Here is a 20,659-nt window from a genome sequence, read left to right on the forward strand (position 1 = left end):
CTACTCTGAAACTGGATGATCAGGTGACCTCAGATCCAGGTCCTTTCCTGTGACCACCAGTTTTTTTGTTTGTTTTTGTTTTTGTTAATCTTCTCCCAAGGATATTTTTTTCATTGATTTTTAGAGAGACAGGAAGGGGGGGCACGGAGAGAGATGTAAGAGAGACACATAGATTGGTTGCCTCCCACATACCCCCGGACTGGGGCTGGGACTGAACCTGCAACCCAGATATATGCCCCTTACCAGGAATTGAACCCACAACCCTTTAATGTGTAGGCCAGTGCTCTAACCACTGAACAACACCTACCAGGGCATGACTACCAGTTTCTGTTTTGAGATCTGAAATAAGAGTATTCTGCCTTCAGTTCTATGTTGTCCCTACACGAAGGTTCCGTAGGGCTGTGTGCTGTAGGTACCATTGGCAGTGTCTCTGTTGTAGTCATCAGGGGGCCTGGGGGTAGGAATCACCACTCCCAATGTTTCCAGCCACCCGTCTGGAACTGACTGCCCCTCTGAAATCCCGGTGCAGGACTTGAACCCACTCAGAGAGCTTCTTGCCTTTTGTCCACACCAGGCCCTGGGCCACTACTGGGGCAGGTCAGGGACAGGGCCACGCGCCCTCCAGGAATGGCGAGTCTGCTCTCACTCAGCAGCTTTTATTTTTATCTCATCTGCGTGTTCCTCTTTTCAGAGTGTGAATCCTAGTGACCCGAATGAGCTGTCGGCCTGGGCCCGGGCCAGCAGGACTAGGTTACTCCAGTTCAGAGATGCCTGGGGCTGGGGTGGCATTGACCGGGGTTCCCTTTGTGACTGGATGGGGATGGGTGAGGCATGCTCACCCTGGCCAGAGGTAAAAGCGTCCCACAAGACAGGCAGGTTCTCAGACTGGGGAAACATTATGCCCCAAGTAGACTGGGGCCTGTATCACCCCTCTCCCTCATCCCCTTCCTAGCAGCCCTTTTAAAAGAACAGGAAAAGTTTGCAGAATTTGGATGTTAATATTTAGAGGCACAAAGTGCAGTGTGTGAACCTCTCAGAGTTTGGCCGTGGATAGATTTCAGGCCCACTGGCTTTGCTGTTCACTCATGTTGGCTCTGCTGAGATTTTATTTGTGCTGATGAATCAACAGCAGGGTTTCACATGCAGAGGCTGGGCCTTGGGGGGTGCTCTTTCCCTGGGATTGAGTGGTCAGTGGCGGCTGCCCCAGGCTCTTAATCTAGGGAGATGATAGGGTAGAGTTTTAGAAATAGGAAGGCAGACGACCTGCCCTACCCTTCTGTCGGCTGATGCCCAAAACTCATTGAGTCAGAGGGAAGAAAAGCAGTATTTGTGGGCGCCCCACACTGTATCAGGGCCAGTGTTAAGCACATTTCCTATGTGGACCCAGGAGTTTCACACATGGTTGTGTGAGTTTATCCTTAGAAGCATTTCCCTTCCCTTGGGAAGTGGTTCTCTAAGTGTGGTCCTCGGACCAGCACCATCACCTGGACACGTATTAGAATGCAGAGTCTCGGGCCCCACCCACAGTCTCCATAATGAGGATCTGGGGAGGGTCCCAGCTCTGTTTTTACAAGCCCTCCAGGGAACACTGATGCCCTTGAATGCTGGGGAACCCCTCTCCGAGAAGTGAAGGTCACAGACCTGGAGCTCCTGCACCTAGCTCAGGCATATGACTGGGCAAATTGGGCAACCACTCTGTCCTCAGTATGCCCATCTGTAGAGTGGGAGTACTAACAGTACATACTGCATGCGGCCGTGTGGGTTACATTAGTGTATGTTAAAACCAAGTGGTGCATCCTAAGTGTTTGCTCTGACTTGCTTAAAGTCAACCGGCTTTGATCCCAGGTCTGTTTGACCTCAGGGCCATTTCCTCATTTTGTTGTGCAGTTGTCCCTTAGAAATCTAATTCATTTCCTTGTTATACCATCTCATTCTGCAAGAATGGAGGCTGCTTCCTAGGTACAGGCTGGCAACGAGGTTCCTTCCTCTTCGCCAGCTCTGGTTCCTTCGCAGGAGCTGAACTGCTCGGAGCTGGAGAGGGATCTTAAGGCCAACTCTGGGTTGGGCACTTGCGTGCCATTATTGATTAGAGATGTCCGTCTGGGTGCTCAGTGGGTTCTTTCCTCACGTTGGGGTTGTTGTCAGGCAACTCAGCGTGAATTTCTGATCCTTTCCTGTCACTGGGTTTAACAGGAGCTTGAGTCACCACTGAATGTTGTGTGGGCTGCGTGTATAGGGCAGATTAGTGGGAGGCTGCGTGTGGTTTGTGGGCCAAGCTTGGTCCAGGAAGTAACGTGCTTCTTGGCCTGATGCCATTTCTCCTGGACTTGGGGTGGTTGTGGCCACAGGAAAGGGCCTGTTGAGGACCTGGATGTTCTGAACCCTGGTCACAGAGCTTTCCATCTCATCACGACTAATAGGAGCTTGTAGCCCCACTTGCAGGTGTCAGCAGGGTTGGTTCCTCTGGGGCCTCTTTCCTTGGTTTGTAGACAACCGTCTTCCCATGTCTTCACGTGGTCTTCTGTCTATGCACATCTGTGTCTTCATCTCTTCTTACAAGGACGCCCGCCATTGGCTTAGGCCCACTCCCATGGACCTATCCATCTCAATTACAGTCACACTCGGAGGTACTGGGGTTAAGATTTCCACATATGGGATTTAAGGGGGACACACAATTCTGAGGTTCAGGAGAAGAGCTTCAAGGAGGCAGAAGGTACCAGCACTGGTTTTAATGGTTGGAGGTTGAGAAGATAGGCTCTGGAAGGATCAATGGAGAGAGCAGTTTTGGCATGGGGCCTGGGGAGAGGGAATGTAGTCAGTCTTTCAAGAGTAGACTTGGGCCTTTTGGTCCTGGAAAAGAGCAGAAGCTCTGCTGAGTGGGAGGGACAAGCAAAGAGCATGGGAGAAGCATCTAAGGAGATTGGACATCATAGCGCAAGGTCAGCTGGGTTGAGGACTTTCAGTTTGTGACATTTTATCTTTTTAAACAGTTTCCACAGGAGATAGATGTCCTGTTTGAGAAGTGCACGTTGTACTTCCCACCTGGCACCGTCACTAAGCCCCTGGGCGTCTCCCCACAGAGCCCTCCTCATCAGGTCTCCTCAAGGAATTCTTCGATCTGTTTCATGTAAAGGTGGCTGTGTCTTAGTCTTCATGAGTGGCGATCTTAGCTGTCATACCCTAAATCAGTTGTCTCAAAGTATGGTTCCCGGGCTGGCCACATCTGCCGTCCTGGGAACTTGTTAGAAATGCCAGTTCTCCAGCCCCATCGCAGACCTACTTTGGGAGAAAACTCCGGGGTGGGCCCAGCAATGCGTTTTAACAGCATTCCATGTGATGCTCCCTGAAGCCCCAGAGCCACTGTCCTTAATCCAAAACCACAGGCAGATGGTTGTTGAAAATTAACAGAAGAGCCTCCAAGCAGCCATGTCTGTTCCCCTCCCGCCCAATTCCTGGAGGAGCCTTTGAAGTTGTCAGCTGGAACCCTGAGCTTGGAGAGCTGGGCTGATAGAGCTAGAGGTCCCTGTCCTGCAGGGGCATCTTTCAAATTACAGGGTCAACAGTTTCTGCTGGGATCCCAGGCAGCTTTCCCCGCCTGACTCAGCACACGAGGCTCCAAGCCAGCTGGTGGGGGGGGGGGGGAAGGGAAGGGAGCCTCCTGGGCCTCCCTGGATTTGGCGTCTTAAATTGAAGACAGTGAAGGACTGGAGGGGCCTGACTTGCAGGCTGGGGGATAAGCTTTCACACACAGCAGCTGGAATTCATAGCGGTGGCATCAGGGGACCTCTAGCTTTGAAGACCGGGGGAGATGTGGCTGCTTAACACAAAGCAGCCACGGCCCCCCAGCCGCTGTCTGGGTCACTGAGCCCCCAGTGCTCCTTGGGGCGCCCTGGAGATCAAAGTTTGGCTATGGTGGCTGTGGCTGGTACTTGTAAGGGGCTTGGCCTCTGAGCTGCAGCTCACAGCAGCCAGCATTCATTGCTGGAGAGGTCGAGTGGGTTTTCTCCCCTTAGTAATCAGAGGGACAGACATCCAGAGACCAGCCAGATCCCCACACATCTGAAGCTGACTCCAGAAGCCTGAGGGTGAAATCTCACAGGTAACCAAGGCTCTTGGCACAGAGTAGGTGCCCATTTGTCCCTGTAGTGGGATCCTTGCTCACCTTCTGAGAGCCCATAATCACAGTGCTAGAGGCTCTGCTGCCCGGGGTCTGTGTTCCAGTCTGTGCTGTGCTGTTGAGCAGGGTAGATCCGGACGTGGGTGGCTGTGGCCACAGGAAAGTTCTGGTTGAGGATCTGAACGTTCTGTTCTTGGGACCCGGGACTGGCACTGTCCCCTAATGCTGTGGCTGTTCCTGGTGGGAGGACAGAGTAGGTAACTACCTGCAGTGTCAGTTCTTCTACCCTGGTGGAAAACCTCTGGGCTCCCCTGCAGACGGTAGACCAGCATCCGATCTAACTCAATTCCTTTGCATTTCATATACCTGCATAGGTGAACCTTCCATGCTGCCCAAATCACAGGAAAGATGGAAACCCTTGGTTCTGGTTCTGGTTGACCCACATGATTTTGAGCCAGTTAGTAAAACTTCCCAGACACTCTTGTTTTTTCTGTTTTTAAGTTTTCTTTCCAGTGAGTAGGCTTTAATCATACTTCTTCCAGGTGGTGGCCCTACACAAAACTTCTTGGGCAAAATATTGATAGTTGTTATTTATCAAGACTATTCGGGAATCTAAAATTCCCACACATACTGCTCTAGTGTCTCCAGAGAACCATAACCCATAAACACAGACAATAGTGTGGAGAAGGCCTGGGGGGGGGGGGGGGATGCGGGGGGGAGGGAATCAATAGGGGGAAAAAACTTTCAACAATAAAAATAAATTAAAAAAAAAAGGAAAGGAAAGGCATGTGTGCATGGTTGCAGAATTTCAGCTGCGTTGTAGAGGTCCCATTGGTCAAGTGCTTCACCTCAGGCCGCGCAGCTCCCAGGTTGCCAGGGTGACTCGGGTGCTGGGAGCAGTGTCCTTGCACCCCTTCCCTCCCCATCACTCACCTGCTCTGATGAAAGAATTGAAATTGGCTAATAAAAGTCCATTTTCTCTATGGTCAAGTACATGTAAATTTAAACAGCATAATAACACCTTTCCCACCCTTTGGGGTAGGGGGATTTACAAAAAGTTTACAGGGCAAAGGAGTGGGTCACACAGTGGCTGGTGGAAGTCTACATCTGCAAAGCAATTCTGCAAAAGTTCCTTAAAATCTTCAAAGTGCATATAGCCCTAGGTTTCCTGGAACCTACACTTCCTGGAAGTGTAATGTTTGGAATAGCTAAAGGTATTGGAAAAGTAGTATATGCACTTTTTCACCAAAGTGGTAACTAGAACACTGAAAAATTTCAAACTGCCTTGATGTCCATCAAAGATTACTCTAGCATGTCGCTATATTTATATTTACATATATCTCCATTAAAATTACATGAAAAATACTTAATGACACAGAATCGTGTCAATTAATAATTACAGTAATTTATAATTTAATGACAATTCAAAAATAATAGAAACAGCATATACAGTATGATTTTCAATTTTATAAAGTGGTTATCTTTATTTTTATAAAGTCTAAAAGGGTATGCATCAACATGTTAATGGTGTTAACGGTAGCAAGAGTGCAGCTGTTTCCTTCATTTTTGTGTGTGTGTGTGTATGTGTGTGTGTTCTAAATTTTCTGTAATAACGTGTGCTCTGTAAAGAACTTCTTTTTAAAAAGTAAAGGAGAGATTCCTGTGAAATATGCTCCCATCCTTGCTGCTTTAAACAACTCCCTGCCCAGAGAACAGTACTGGCTGGTCTGCATTGCGAGATGAATGCTTGCCTTCTGCTGATTAATGAGGCCACTGCCTCTGACAAAGCCCAGAGGTGAAGCCCAGAAGAGAAGCCTTGCTAAGAGGCGAAAGGTCAGCTCGAAGCCAGATGAGGAATTTGGGCTGAGCGCTGAGTTGGAACCGCAGACCATGAATTGTCTTTCTAATTTCCAGTATGATCTGAAAGCAGATGTTTTTTCCCCTCTCACATGTTCAATTAATCACTCTTGCTCTGCCCCAGAAAAATAAAATAAGTGACTGAGTTCTTAAGACGGTGGCGATGGGTAGCTGAAAGCAGCAGGCATGAGCCTTGCTGGGCTTATGTGAGACTAGTTGTTACAGAAAGTTGGGTGATGGGCGGAAGGGGCCAAAAGCAGGGCCACATCTCATGGATCTTGTGTAAAGCTGAGTTTTAGAAATATTCATTTCATGGTGGCTTGACAGGCTTAGGAAACGTGAGAGGGTGGGAGAGGAGGAGAGGTGACCAGGAGGAGGGAAGTGGTGATTCCATCCGGCTACAGTGAGTGAAAGCTTCAGGGGGGCTGAGAGAAAGCCCTGGGGGCGAGGCATTAATGGGGGCGCGGGGGAGATTTTAAGTGGAGCTGAGGGTGAGTTTCACGTTGAGGTTGGGAATCTGCACGTTGTGTTCAGATGAAAATCAGAGGCCAGCCTTTGTGTGAAGTATCATCAGAAGCCAAGTCACTGGCCGCAGCTTACCTTGAGGTGCATCGCTTTGTTCATCGCCCTGTCCCAGGTACCAGAACTACACCTGGCACGTAGTGGGTGCTCAGTGAATATTTGAATAAAAAGCGGCGAGTGCTTTGAAACCACACAGACCTATGCTCAGTGCCTGGCCCTGGGGGGACCCCACACAAGCCATCGAATCTCTCTGGAGCTGTAAAATAGGAGTTGGAATCCGGGCCTCTTCAGTTGAGGGTGAACTATCCCAAAGGTGGGAGTAGGAAAGACTAATACTATAGCACCCAGACCATGCAACCAGTCCCCGAATGTGTGGTAGCTGGAATCGGAATCTATGGGAAATGTGTAGTTTGTCACAGCTCTGTGTCCTCCAGGGGAAACTGAGGCATGGGAGAAGTAGCATGGGACAAGCTCAGTGGAGGACGGGGCATCTGGAGACAGCTTTGCTAACGGCACCTCCTCGCCTTGGTCAGCTCTACCTGCGTTTCCTTCTGCTCCTGCCTTTCCTCCTGAGCTTCCCAGGAATAAACTCGCCAGTGTGCCGTGGTTTTATCTCCTGCGGCAGAACAATGCCATTGACTTTCTCATGGGCTTCCCTGTGGGGCTCAGACCCTGGAGGAAGTTGGATGTTTCAGTCTTTTCAGAAGTGGCACCAAGTAGGGAGTTTGCTGCTGACAAAGGAAGCACGGTGTGGAAAGTGTTTTCTGGTCTCCAGTCAGGAGCCCACTGGCAGCTTCCTACACGGGGTCTGACCATCTTCAGGTGTTTTCTGTTAAGGCTAGGCTTTGTCGCCTCTGGCTGTTCCCATGGTTTGTGCTTGAAGAGATTTCCAGAAGGTGCTGTCCTGGGTCCACACAGTGGGCCTCCCTGGGAGCCGGTTCTGGGGCGCCTGCCAGGGACTCTGGAGCTTGGAGGCCCGAAGCTGTGGGGCCTCGAGAAGCAACACCTGACTCAAGTGGATTTGCTCTTGGGTACTTTTCCCACGGGGACAGTGAAGAGCCCTGCAGGGTGAGGAGGAGCCACTCTTTGCATTTGCTGAACAAGCCAGTTGCTGCAAACAGGAGCTCACCCTGCCTGTCTGCCTCGCACACCTGCATGTGTCAGCTTAGAAGCCACTGTCTGGGGAGCCTCTCAACTTCGTGTAAAAGCTGACGGCATCCTGTGTCTGCTCCTGGGAGTGCCCATCACCTGGCTGATGCACTTACTTACCTGGCTCCTTTGTTAGACTCAGGTTTGCAGGCTGAGACTGGGTTTGCACGTCACTGAATCCCCAGTGCCCAGTGGTGCCTGGTACATAATGCATAACCCTTAAATATTTCATCCATGCTGTGAATGAATGGCTCCGTATTGCATTGTTTGCGCATTTATTGAGAACTCTCATACCATGCACTAAAACTGTGTCACTTAATAAATGCAGTGGAAACCCAAAAGTGTCAGAAAAAGGGGGCTAGAGAGAAATCTTGACTCTGGTGCCCTGTGGGTTATAACCTGTCCTAAAAGTGCGAGTGTGTATAGTTGGGAGTCTAGCCTGTAAATGAGTTTGTAGTGCCCATAGTTACCTCTTATGTGCGTTGTCAGGGCCAGTGAGCTTCATTCATTCTGCACGCAGCCCGAAGCCACTCTTTGCCTTCTGCCCCTCCAACTTTGCGGCCTCTCCTCCCTGCCATCGGTGTGTGCCTGGCACACTCCCCTCGCCACTTCTAATTCTGCTGTAGACCTCACTGTGGAGATGCCGACCCACCGAGTAAGACCTCTGCCCTCTAACACCTTACCTCCTGTGGCTTGTCTAGCAAACTTGACTGCACACATCTTAGGTCTTTCTAAGTGCTGCACGCCTTGACTTCAGGATTCTCCCTCAAAGGTGCCACTTTTCTAAATAAATCACTGTTTTTATGCGACCTGCCTCTCTTCTCAAAGTCAAGTGCCAAAGAAGAAACCACAGGCCATTGCAGCGCCCATCTGATGGAGCTCTGTGTTTTCCCAGCATGCTGGCTAAGCCCCGGCCACCCGGCAGACATGCCCTGTGTAGCCCAGCTCTGCTGGTCCACGTGGGCACCAGGAGAGGCTCAGGGCGACACACCTCCCTGGGCTTGTGCCCAAGCAGCATCCTAGCCCCTGGGAGCCCTGTGAGAGCCAGGACAATATTGTGTTCATCCTGGTTGCCCTGCTGCCTGGCACAGCTTGTGACATAGAGAAGGGACTCAGTGTGTGTTTGTGGAATTCGCAAAAGGATGGAAGGAGGGAAGGAAGTGGGGAGAAGGGGAAAGGAAGGGAGGGCAGGAGGAGCAGGACTGAAAATGAGAGATGAGATTCCCTTCCAGGGTGGGAGGCAGGCTTTACTGAAAGGGTTTGTTGCTCCTCGGTATGTGCGATTCCCGCCCAGGGAGTATCCCATGAGCTAGGAGAATCCGATACTGAAATATGAAATTAATACTCTTCATGTTGAGAGCTTCCAATAAGGTGAGAAAGAACATGAGGAGGGTTATGTAACAGGAAACACCTCGGACTCACCTTAGGACGAGAGCTGTAAGGGGGAAGCGCAGCTTTCTGCGAGATCCAGGGTCCTGAGCAGCTGCGGCTGCTTCGTGTGGACAGGCGCTGTTTTCCCTTTGAAACTCAGACCGTATGGAGTCGCGTGTCTCTCATCTTCTCTCCATCTTTTCTCTCCTGCCCCTAAAATGGTCTCGTCTGTGTTACTGGGGTTTAGCAGTGTAAAAACGTTTCTGTTGGTTTTTCTCCTGTGCCTCTCCCACATTAACACTGTTCAGCGTTGGTTCTAGAGCAGATGTTAAATCAGTTTAATCTCACATGCAGAACATTGACTGGCTGTGGCTCACTGGAGGGTTAAGAAGGATTCTGAAGCTGTATCTATGTTAAAAGGGGGTCATTGTCATGGAAAGAGGTGGAGAGGGTTGGGGAGTAGCAATGTGCGTGCCACGCGTTTGCCATCCCCGGTCAGGGGAAAGCACATGATGAGAGTGGGAAGTGGCATCCTTCAGGTTTTGATCTGAATGAGAGTCAACCGAAGTTGTTTTAATATTTCATTCGGAGCCTGAGACGATTGGTTTTCAGCTTACGTTCTGCAGTGGTTTGAAGGCAGTGTCTTTGCAAACGGAGAGAGAGAGAGTTGACTTGCATAACAGTGTTTAAACCTTTCCTCTAACCTTTAATATCTGATATCTGATTTGTAATTGGATTTCAGGATCATGGAGAGGGGCAGGAAAAGAGACTATTTAAAAAGTCCCGGTAGGATATTTTCCATGGTTATTTCAGAAGCAATTTAAGCTTGTGGAAGTTGAGCCACAATGAGAAACTCCTCAGCATGTAAATTGCTGTCCAGATTGGTAGCCTGGAATATAGACTCGGAGGCTGGGAATCAGTGTGTGCCGCGGAGAGGCCGGTTGCTGTGACTTGCCACTAGCCATGTTTAATGGCCGGCATTTGTACAAATGCACATAGCACCTGTCATCAAGGGAGAGCACACCTGGTCATCTGGTTTGAGGCATCCTTTCCCAGATGGAGAAACTGAGGCTTGGCTATTGATTTTACCATCCAAACTGCAATGGGTGAGCTAGTGACTTGGCCTATAGGCCACATAGCTGGGCGTGTCGGTCAGGAAATATTCCGAGTACTTTCCAGATGTCAGCAATAGATAATGCAGATGTAGTGGTGAGAAGACCTTTGAGCCCCCATGCTGGTTGGGAGGAAATAGGCAAAAGCACCCCAACAAATCAATGCTTTAAGATACCAGCAAGTGCACTGGAAAAATAAGACATGGCAACCAGGGACGCTGCTTGGAGACAGCATTTGCATTTAGACTGAGTGATGTGGTGAGTCAGAGTCGGTGTTGAAAGATCTTGGGGAAGACGTTTCCAAGCCAGAGAAACGAGAAAGCGAACATGTCTGAGAGATGAGGGAAGGCCAGTGGGATTGGAGCAGAGGAAGTGTCCTGTCCATCAGCCCTGAAATTTGCGTATTGTTGTTGGTGGGGGTGGCTTCTGTAAGCCTTTAAGACTTTCATTGCACTTCCTGCAGTTGCTCTTAAGTAAATCATTGCATTTGGTTGGCTAGTGCTCTGTGAGTTGTACAGAGAGATTACGAAGAATTCTGTAAATTAAGGTGAACCTTATCATGGGCAGAACGCCTTCTGAGGCAGGTGTGTGGTCCAGGTGGGGCCCCTTTCTGCTCCAGAGAGCCCAGGCAGGTGGGTGGGGGTTGGGGGCACAGTGACCAGCAACCATAGCAGATTAGCTGGGTAAAGGGGGAGCATGGTGACACCATCAACAGCTGGCCTACTCCTAACCAACCTCGCTGAGCTCCCTTGCTTCCTCCCGTGTGCTCATGAGTCCAGCCTTGGCTGCCTGCTCGCTGTGACCATGAACACTTCAGAAGCCACTTGTCACAAAAGGGGAAACACCTCCCCGGTAAACCTGCATCCACTTCCGAATCCTCTCATCGCAGTTGCTGGCTGCGATCTGGGCTCTGGCCCCTGGACTGGAAACTGGCGGGCTGTGTCCACCACGCCCTCTCTGTCCCCATGGTGCCTTTGCCTCTGCTGGCCTGCCTGCCCCTTTTGTCTCCGGCTCCCTCCCCTGGCAAAGCTTAACCAGCCCCTCCTCCAGGAAGCCTTCTCTGACCTCTGCTGGGCCGGGTTCCTCTCTGAGTCTTGGCCTGTCCCCTTGGCACACTGCACATCATATTTTGGTCTGACTGTGGCCTCCAAAGGGCCTTGAGCTCCTAGTGGGCGGGGAACATGTCAGAGTTGTCATGGACCCCTGGCTGCCAGCACATAGTAGGGCCTGATCCATGTGCGGTACACCAGTGGACAGCTGATGCTAGCTCTTGGCTGGTTATCATCAGAGGGCTATTGGGGAAGATGACACTGAACATGGGCAACTGTTTCCTTTTCTGCATTCCTCTGAATTTATCCAGGTTCCTTATATGAAGCAGCTACCAGTTGCTTTTAGAAGTTTTTTTGTGGTGAAATATACATAACAAAATATACTCTAACTTTAACCATTTATAAGTGGCATGAAGGACATTCACATTGTTGTGCTTCTGCCACCACCATCCATCTCCAGACCTGTGTCATCGTCCCTAACTGAAACTCTGTCCCCATTCAACACTCACTCCCCTTCCCCTCCCCCAGTGCCTGGGAACCACCATCCTACCCCCTGTCTCTGTGAATTTAACTGCTCTAGGGACCCCACAGACGTGGAATCATACAGTATTGGTCCTTTTGTGTCTCGCTCATTCCATTTCATAGTGTCCTCAAGGTCCGTCCATGTTGTAGCACATGCCCGAGTTTCCTTCTTTTTAAAGCTGAGTAATATTCCATTGTGTGTGTACCGTGAGGGACATTTTAGTTGTTTGCACCTGTTGGCTATTGTGAACAGCACTCCTACGAATTCAGGTTTGCAGATACCTGTTCGAGTCCATGTTTTCAACTCTTCTGGGTATTTGCCCAGAAGCGGAATCGCTGGGTCCTATGGTAAAATCACTTTTACAATTTAGAAGCATTTTAAATAGTCCTGAAATGGTCATTTCATTTTAAACCCAAGTTCACCTTAAGATGGGAGGTGACACAGAAATGCAGGCTGAAATCTCAGAGTTTTGTCCTTGCGACTTACGTGATGCTTGGTGACATGAAATGGTTTGTTTTCAAGTGTCGTTTTAATTTTTTCTTCCAGCATCAAGCTTCTCGCTGTGCAAGAACTCCTCGACAGAGAGGCCCTGGAAAAGGTAAGTGTTCTGTCCTACGCCCCACTCACAAACACAGAGCTGAGAGGCACACACTGGAAAAATTCAACTCCCTGCTGTGTGCTTTATTATCTGGGCTAATGGATGATAGAATTGAGGCTCACAAGGTGACTTAACGGAAATGAACTAAAGGGCAGAGGAAGGAATCAAACCCCATGGTTCCACTTGGAAAGTTAATGCTTTTCCTAATTCAGAGACAAGTTCTCAAGTTCGAGACCCTTTTTAGGCTACGTCTGAGGACTGGGAAACTCCCTCCCCACCTCAAACGGAGGTTGTCACTATGCTCTGGAAGAGATATATGGCGTATCTCGGCTTTCTAGGTTCAAGTCAAGATACAGCTGAGATCTTTGGCTGCTTGGGGATTCAAATTCTGTGTGGGAGGTGGGGTGGGCCCTCAAAAGCAGGCTGAGCTGGTTCCAAGGAGTCCAGGCTCCCTAGTGCCATACATGGACCCCCCAGCTCATACCCAGCTTCTCTCCTGGGGAGCTCAGGAGTCTTCCCAAGTGTGTTAGAATCTGTTAATATAAAAGAATGTTAATATAAAAGAATGTGCTTAGAGAGATAAGCACTGAAGCAATATTATGCTATTTAGAATTTAAAATGTCTGGATTCTAGTCGGACTGCTGGTTGGCACTGAGGCAATTTAAGCTTTTAAGCACCAAGCGGTGATGTGAGGGGCGAAGGGGTCTGGGCTCGGGCTGTGAATTTCTCGCCCCATCAGCCTCCTCTCATCACGGGTGAAACCAGGAGGGTGCTGCCCACCTGAGCTCACGGAGGCGACACCACAGCCAAATGAGTTAGTGTAGCGGAAGGGCTTTCTAACTGCCAGCGCACTCAAGCCACATTAATTCTTAATTACTGATATTAATTCTTAATGCGCACCCAGCCGTTAAAATGCACCAGGCCCAGGAGAGCATGAAGATTCTCTGTGTGGGCTTGAAACTTTTAAAAAGTTACCTCTCCTGACACAATTCTCAGTATTCACTCCAGTTCTTCGTTTTACTTCTCAATTCAAAAACAACATCAGCCCTGGCAGGTTTGGCTCAGTGGTTAGAGCGTGGGACCTCGGACTGAAGGGTCCTGGGTTTGACTCCCGGTCATGGGCACGTGCCTCGGTTGCAGGCTCCATCTCAGTCCAGTGCATGCGGGAGGCAACCGATTGATGTGTCTCTCTCACATCGAGGTTTCTCTCTCTCTCTCTCCCACCCCCTCCCTTCCACTCTCTCTAAAAAAATCCTTAGGTGAGAATCAAAAAAACAATAAAAACACACAAAACATCAGACCAAGCCTGCCTAAGGGGTGTGCTAAGGGGTATCAGTATAATAAAAACACAGGCGCCGATATATCAGTGAGGGCTGTGACCTGGAGGGGCCGCCCCGTGCCGCCCACCTGCGGGTGCCGACTGCTGCGGGATCGGCAGAGAGCGGGGCCGCGGCGGACTGGGGCGCGCAGTGTGGCTCGGACGGCCCCTGTCCTCGCTGCGTTATTTTGGGTTGCTAACCCTCTCTGTGCTTCAGTTCCCCGGACTGTAGAGTGGAAATCTTTATACTCCCCAGGCCACAGAGGCTTCGAGAAGGTTAAGTAGCCGGTCCATGGAAAAGACTTCGCCCCGCGTCTGGCGCTGACCGCTCCCCCGGGTTCGCTGCTGCACCTGTCACTTCTCCTTCCTCCTCCGCCCCCGCTTCCTCAGCGAGCCTGGCCGTGGGTTCCCGCTGCTCCCCGTCTCCATACGTGCCCGGGAGCCAGCTTTACAAGACGGCCTCAGTAGGCACGGGGGCCAGCCGGGGGCCACAGCTTCCTTCTTCCTTCTTTCCTTTGTGCTTTAATTCAGTCACTCACTTTGCACATGCCAGGCAAGCAGCAAACACTCCAGAAAAGTCCAGAAGCAGCCCGTTGACATGTGCTTGGTAGCCAGTTGCATTTTGAACGACACATGGCATATTACCTGGCACGGTACTGTTTTTTGCACCAGTTTATAAAGAGCCCATGACTTGCAGATTCTCATTCACGGGACATGTGGGAGAACCAGCATAAAAACTTCCCGGTAAATCGTAGGCCTTTGACCTTTGCCGCTCGGAGCATGGTCTGCAGATCAGCAGCAATGGAAGCTGGTTAGAAATGCAGACTCTTGGGTCCCGCCCAGACCCCCGGCTCAGTCTGCATCCCAACAATACCCCAGCGATTCATGAGCACCGAAGTCCACACAGCTCTCCTGAGGGGCATCATTTATTATCATCAGTACTACTGTTGACCAGCCCATCTTCAGAGAGCACCTGAGGCGTAGCAGCTTTTTGCTTTTGTGGCCAATTAAGTTCCTTTTTTTTTGCATCAAAAGAGAAGTAAACACCATCATTCTATTTGTAAGAACCCAGTTCTTATCCTTGGTTTGCCAGCCTCTTCCTTCCATTAAGAAAACATTCTTATTTAATTGACTAGGCAGAGCCAGTAAGAAAGGCCTCCATTAGACACGTATCCTGCAAACCTCAGACCTCTCTGACCGTCTCTTAAGCTGGGCTGGAAATCGCAACATGCCTCTGGGTCTGGCAGTTACTGAACTGCTGAGGTGCCACCTGGTGGAAATGGTCACGTCCAGACGGACAGTCCCACAGTGGGGACCTGCACACACCTTTCTCTTGTGAGACGGAAGTTATGGCTCATTCCCCTCACAGGTGCAATCGCAGGTTAATCTGACCAGTAAAATTTTCAAAGGATGGGAAATGTAATGGAAAAAGCTAAAAGGAGGCAGCAGTGTTTGGGGGTCCCCTAGACAGTTAGACATCTCGTGCCTTTTCTCCCCAAAGTTAGGCTTGTTGTAGTGATCCTGGAGCTTCAGTTTAAAATGACCAGCCACTTGCCTGACTTGCAGTCTCCCTGGGTTTAGGTCAAGCGAGAGCCTGTCTGTTTCTGGAATGGACTTTCCTGGCTTCCACAGCACAGGCCCAGCTGTGGGGAGGCTCTATCATAGGAGAGTGTGGTTGTCCCCCACCCCCCGTTTCAGCCTCACCTCTGTTAGGCCCTTGGGCTATGAGGACCTTTCTCAGAGGCCCGGGTCCCCTTCTTCATCCAGAGAACTGCTCTCTGTGGTCCCTGCCTGCTAACAGTCTTGGGGTTCATTTCCACAGTTGACCCTGACTGCATTGTGAAGAGGGGGAAATTCTCCTTTTCATACTCTGTTTTCTAACATTTTCTCTCCTCCTTGCTCCAGGGGTCCTCGCTGGGTTTCAGGGCCTGTGTCTCATCTGCCCTATTAATATCAACACACGCTTTCTGGGGAGAGCTAAATGGTGACCCCCCCCCCCCATAGATCAGTAGGGTTCCAGTTTTTACTTCTTCAAATGTTCTTTGTCTTAATTCGGGTACAATAGATTTGGGGACACTTGGGATGTTAGGTCTCTGAATTTCTCTTCTCCATTAACACTACATAAAGCTATTCCCTAGACAAGTGGCAGTGATTTGTCATTTATTTTAAAAATAAGCTATAAAACCTACAGCTAATACTCTTAAATTTGTCTACCAATTTCTTGTTTTTAAAAAAACACACTGTTAGACTCTTCTAAAAAAAAACACTTTTAGAAGATGGTTTAATGTGCATAAATGTCAGGAGGATAGGGCATCCCTCTGAAAAAGCCTTCTGGACCTGAAGGCTTTTCTTGTCAAATGTCCCTCAGGTGTGGAGCAAGGACGTGCTTTGAGAAGGCAGCTGCCCTTCGACTCCTCTGATGTAAGAGTAGGGAGGGCGCTTTTGTTTTTCTGAACTTGAGTCCCGCAGACTTGTTTCCCAGGCTTTAGGAACAGGCCCACCTAATGCCTTTCAAATGTGGCATTGCATGAAAGGAAATAAAAATATTGGTACAGCTTGATTTAGTAAGCTCGGTTTTCAACGACCCTTTCAAATGGCTTCCTGCAGAGCTGCAAACAATAGTTTGGCCCTGGACTCCAGCTGAAGGTCACCGTCCCCCTGGAGGGCCAGAGGGCAGAGCGCTGGTTGACCCAACCCTAGACCTGCCCAACTCGTGGCCACTGCCGGTGCCACCCCACCCCCAACCCCGGCCTCCCTGGCCTCTGCGAGCCACAGCTGGGCTATCGGTCAAAGCTGACTGTGTCCATGCTCATCCCCTAGGACCCGGGCTCTGAGGGCACACAGACTGGGGCTGTGGCCACTCTGCGGTCTCCTAGCTGTGTGATAGGCCTCAGTTTCTTCTTAGCATTGGGGTGTGTGTGTCACAATGATACTGACTTCATGGGGATTTTTCATGAAAATTAAGTGAGGTGACGTATAAGATAAAGGGATTTTGTGTATGGTAAGCACCAGAGCAGTGGTAGCTAATTCTATTTCTACTGCTGCTAATCACCTGCTCCTATGGTCATCATCATCGTTGATATCTTATATCATCATCAATCATCATCATCATTATCATCATCATTATTGATAACTTTCTTCTCCTCTCTTGAGAAGCCCAACTTGAGATTGATTTGCTGTCATTAGCAGATGTTAAAAAAGGAGCCTCCCCACCCTGCCCCTTTGCCAGATTGTCTAGGACAGTCTTTCATGCTTGCTGCTGCCAGATGTTTCTCCTAGACTTTCAGCTTCGAAGTCTGTTTCTTAGTCCAGTGTCTGTACAGGTGGAGCAGGTGATCGCTGAGTCTTCGGGTGCTTCATGTGTGAGATAAAGTATGTGTGGTTTCACCAGCGAGCCTGGGACTGGACAAACTGAACTTGGTATTTGCACCTAGTAGCTAGTCAGAGACTCTTCTAGCTGAACCCTCGTGGTGGGCGACAGTAGAGTTAGAAGTTAATAGCTTTGGAGTTTTTCAGAAGGAAATGGGAGAAGTTGAAGTGTTCCCCTTGCCCAACCAGCTGAGCCACCTGGCCAGGGGAATTTACATGTTCTTGAAGCTTCTCCATGGAGCCCCTCAGGTTCACACTTCTGGATGCTGGGCGGGGGGGTGGGGTGGAGAGTAGGATTCATTGCTCCACCCCAGAAACTTTGAAATAGCTTCAGTCATCCACAAAATGGTAGCCTTGGGAAGAAATGTTCCTCGAGAATGGACAAGTCAACCCTTCCATGTGAGTCATAGTTCCCAAGGTCGTCTGGAGCACCCTGTATGTGGTCAGGGTTCAGCCCCATTGGTGCAGAAGCAGCAGCCCTGCAGTTACTGCTCTGTGACATACGGTTTGATCCCATGTTGGTTGTCCTAAGGGGACCGTCTGGTTGGTAGGATGTCTGCACTGCCATTCTTCTAGCATCATTTCCTTCACTGGTGACTTCGGACATCTTTAGCCCCAAACCTGAACTGTGTCACTACTAGTCGTACTTTCTGCTGTTGTGCTTTCTCTTCTCTCCTGTGCTCGTAGTTTTCCTGAATGTCAATCCTCACCCTACACAGCCAGTCTTCATCCCCTCCCGGCTCCCCATAATTCTTAAGAGCCCGTCCCGTCCCAGTTAGTCCAATAAATCATAGCTTACCTGAGCTCATCTCCAACCTAACCCCAAACATTGTTATTTAAAAAAACGTTGGCTTTCAATCACTAGAAATTATTATGAAATAATTTTATCTAGAAATGAGCATTTTTATATGCAATTACTCTTTTTTGGTCGTTTTCTATATAGCTATTTGTTTTTATGATGAATACATAATGAATTTAGGTTGAAAATATTTTTTAAATTTTGGGGCCATTTAGATACAATGCTATGAACTTAGGACTGGCAAGGAAAGAACTCACGCCTGGACCTTGGTTCTTCCAGGTTGCTGCTGGCCCAGCGAGTCTGCCCGAGCGCTGTCTTTTCCCTGGGATGGTAGTCCTTGGTGGTTGCTTACTTTGTCTTTATACTCTAAATGTTTTGAGCTACTTATTTTCTTAGTGGTTGCTCTAGAGTTTAACATTTGCGTCTTAATTTATCAGATTTATTTTAACTTATTTCAGTACGATATAGACACACTATTCCTATGTAGTTTCATTCCCTCTTCTCTGTATTGTGCTGTTGTTACACATATTACATCTAAATGTGCTGCAGACATGACTATGCATTGTTAGAATCATTACCTTACATATTCTTATGTCTTTTAAAGAAGATGAGAGAAGAAAGGAGAACACGTATATGTTTAAAGAACTGTCATTCTATATGTTTATGGAATTGCATGTTAACCTTTTTATCTACCATTTCTGGCTTTCTTTGTTTGTTTCTGTGGTACCATCTGGCATAATTTTCTTATTCCATCTTTGCTCCTGCCCAGCTCCTCTGGGCTGTCAACTATATGACATTTCTCTATGTTACAGCCCCAATAATACAACAGTTTACATGTTGTTTATACAGTGTGAATGAAGGCGGAAAATATGCATTTATACTGTCTTTTATAATTACACAATTGCCTTCACTGGTTCTCTTCATTTTTTTCATGAGGATTCGAGTTGTACTGGGGTCACTTGCTTTTAGCCTGAAAAACTTTCTTTACCATTTCTTATAAGGAAGGTCTACTAGCCATGGATTCTTGCAGTTTTGTTTGTCTGGGAATGCACTGCATCTTCATTTTCAGAAGGTGCTTTTTCTGGATTTAAGATTCTTGGGTGACCGCACTTTGAATATGTCATTCCACTGCCCTCTGGCCTCCATTGTCTTGGATAAACATTCATCTGTTAATCATATTAGGAACAGGTCACTTTTGAGAGCTGGATGTATGCCTCTGCACTGTGTTTACTGAAGGGGTACTTTATTTATTGGGCTTCTGAAGAGCGACTCACACTTACTCAGTGTCTCAAAGCTGGTCTGACTTTAGTGACACAATTTAGTTTATTTGAGGAAACTTCAAAGGCTTTTTCTACATAAAGTCCAACAAAACATTTCACACAGTCTAGCAAAGAGAATGAAAGGAGATAGCGTCATGCTATTCCAGTAAGACCAAGAACTTTGCAGTAAGAAATACCTGATTTTGATTCTCAAATTATAGGTTATGAAATCAACTTAGTAAGTTGCAACCAGCATTTGTTTCATTTTATAGATATAGATGTTGATATAGATATGTATATATATGTATATATACATGAATGGATGGATGGATGAGTGGACAGATGGATGGATACATACATACTTACATGCATACATGCATAGTTGGCAGACAGACAAATATACCAGATTGCCATATAAAAATTATTTATTTCTGTGAGTCATGGTCAAAATGTTTGAAAACTGCCATCCTAGACCATTTATTGGCTTGGAAGAGGGAAAGAGGGCGTGCTCTGGGATTCTTCCAGTACTGGCTGGGCTCTACTTGTCCATTGGTATATCCTAAGCACTTTTCCCTCTTGCTTCCTTAGTCTCTTGACTCTATTTTGCTTTTCAACAGAAAGAAAATCTGCCCAACTCATTACATTCCTTTCCAAATTGTTGCATGTGGCCACCACCTCATACAAACACCCGCATCGCCATGGTGATGGGAGTCATATGCAATTTCCTGTCTCATTCGGTCCACCCTCAACTGCTTCTCTTATCAGGAAATGCTAACAATGAGTTGGTACGAGAAAACTTTCAATTCATTTTTTGACAGAATTCTGAGATGTTTCATGAATGATTCATTCATTTCTTGAGAGCACGACTTTGTATTCAGCCAAATTTGGGCTAATTTGTCATTTTAAAATGAAACAGAAGGGCATGCAGGCAAAACTGTTTGGCTCAGTTGCTAAAAACCTTTTTTTTATGCTGATGTTCTCAGCAGGTAAAATGATCCTGATTGAGCTGGTCATGAAAGCATGCTCTGACACAATTAATTCAATGCAGAGATCTATCAAATCGTTCACTACCCATTTAGAATAAATAATTCCTACAGGTGATAAAATATTGTTTGGGTGGCACTGTGATGGCGAGTTTGGGCCTTAATGAGATTCAAAACTTCTGGGAAATCATCCAACCTACTTTCTGGGATTTTAATTTGTCTGTGTAGAAATGCAGAAAAATGGTACTGACATCCCTTATGAACATAATCTAAGACCCCCTTCTAGATCCTAGACTTGGTTTCCCTATGACACGCTAACCTGGGCTCCCTCCCCACTCCTCCCCTGGCCCTAAGCTGGCTCTACCAAACTCTTGTCCATGAAATACAGGCTCACTTTCACATGAAGAATTAATTAGGTGGGAAAAGACAGCTAGACGAAGCAAAGCAGCTCCCCATATATTAATGGGTCCCTCCAAAATTACCTGCCTTGGTTACCTGTCATGGCTTCCTACACAAGTGGCCAGTCAAGAGATTTATCTAAGTGGCTGTGTCAAATCACAACGAGTCACAGAGCATCTCCCTGATGTGTTCAGCTCCTGGAATCCACCGGGACAAGTGCCCAGGACTAAAGCA

At 48.2% G+C, this 20,659-nt stretch overlaps 1 protein-coding gene across 1 annotated transcript in view; it reads left to right on the forward strand.

Annotated features, from left to right (window-relative positions):
• The window catches only part of EEPD1 (endonuclease/exonuclease/phosphatase family domain containing 1), a 74,236-nt gene that overhangs the window by 33,558 nt on the left and 20,019 nt on the right, over nucleotides 1-20,659 (forward strand). The window contains exon 3 of the mRNA XM_081147688.1: nucleotides 12,247-12,298. Within this exon, the coding sequence (XP_081003814.1) occupies nucleotides 12,247-12,298 (52 nt within the window). The remainder of the gene's footprint in view (nucleotides 1-12,246; nucleotides 12,299-20,659) is intronic.

Source organism: Miniopterus schreibersii (assembly GCF_964146895.1).
Source record: "Miniopterus schreibersii genome assembly, chromosome: 9".
In the NCBI taxonomy this organism is placed as follows: Eukaryota; Metazoa; Chordata; class Mammalia; order Chiroptera; family Miniopteridae; genus Miniopterus; species Miniopterus schreibersii.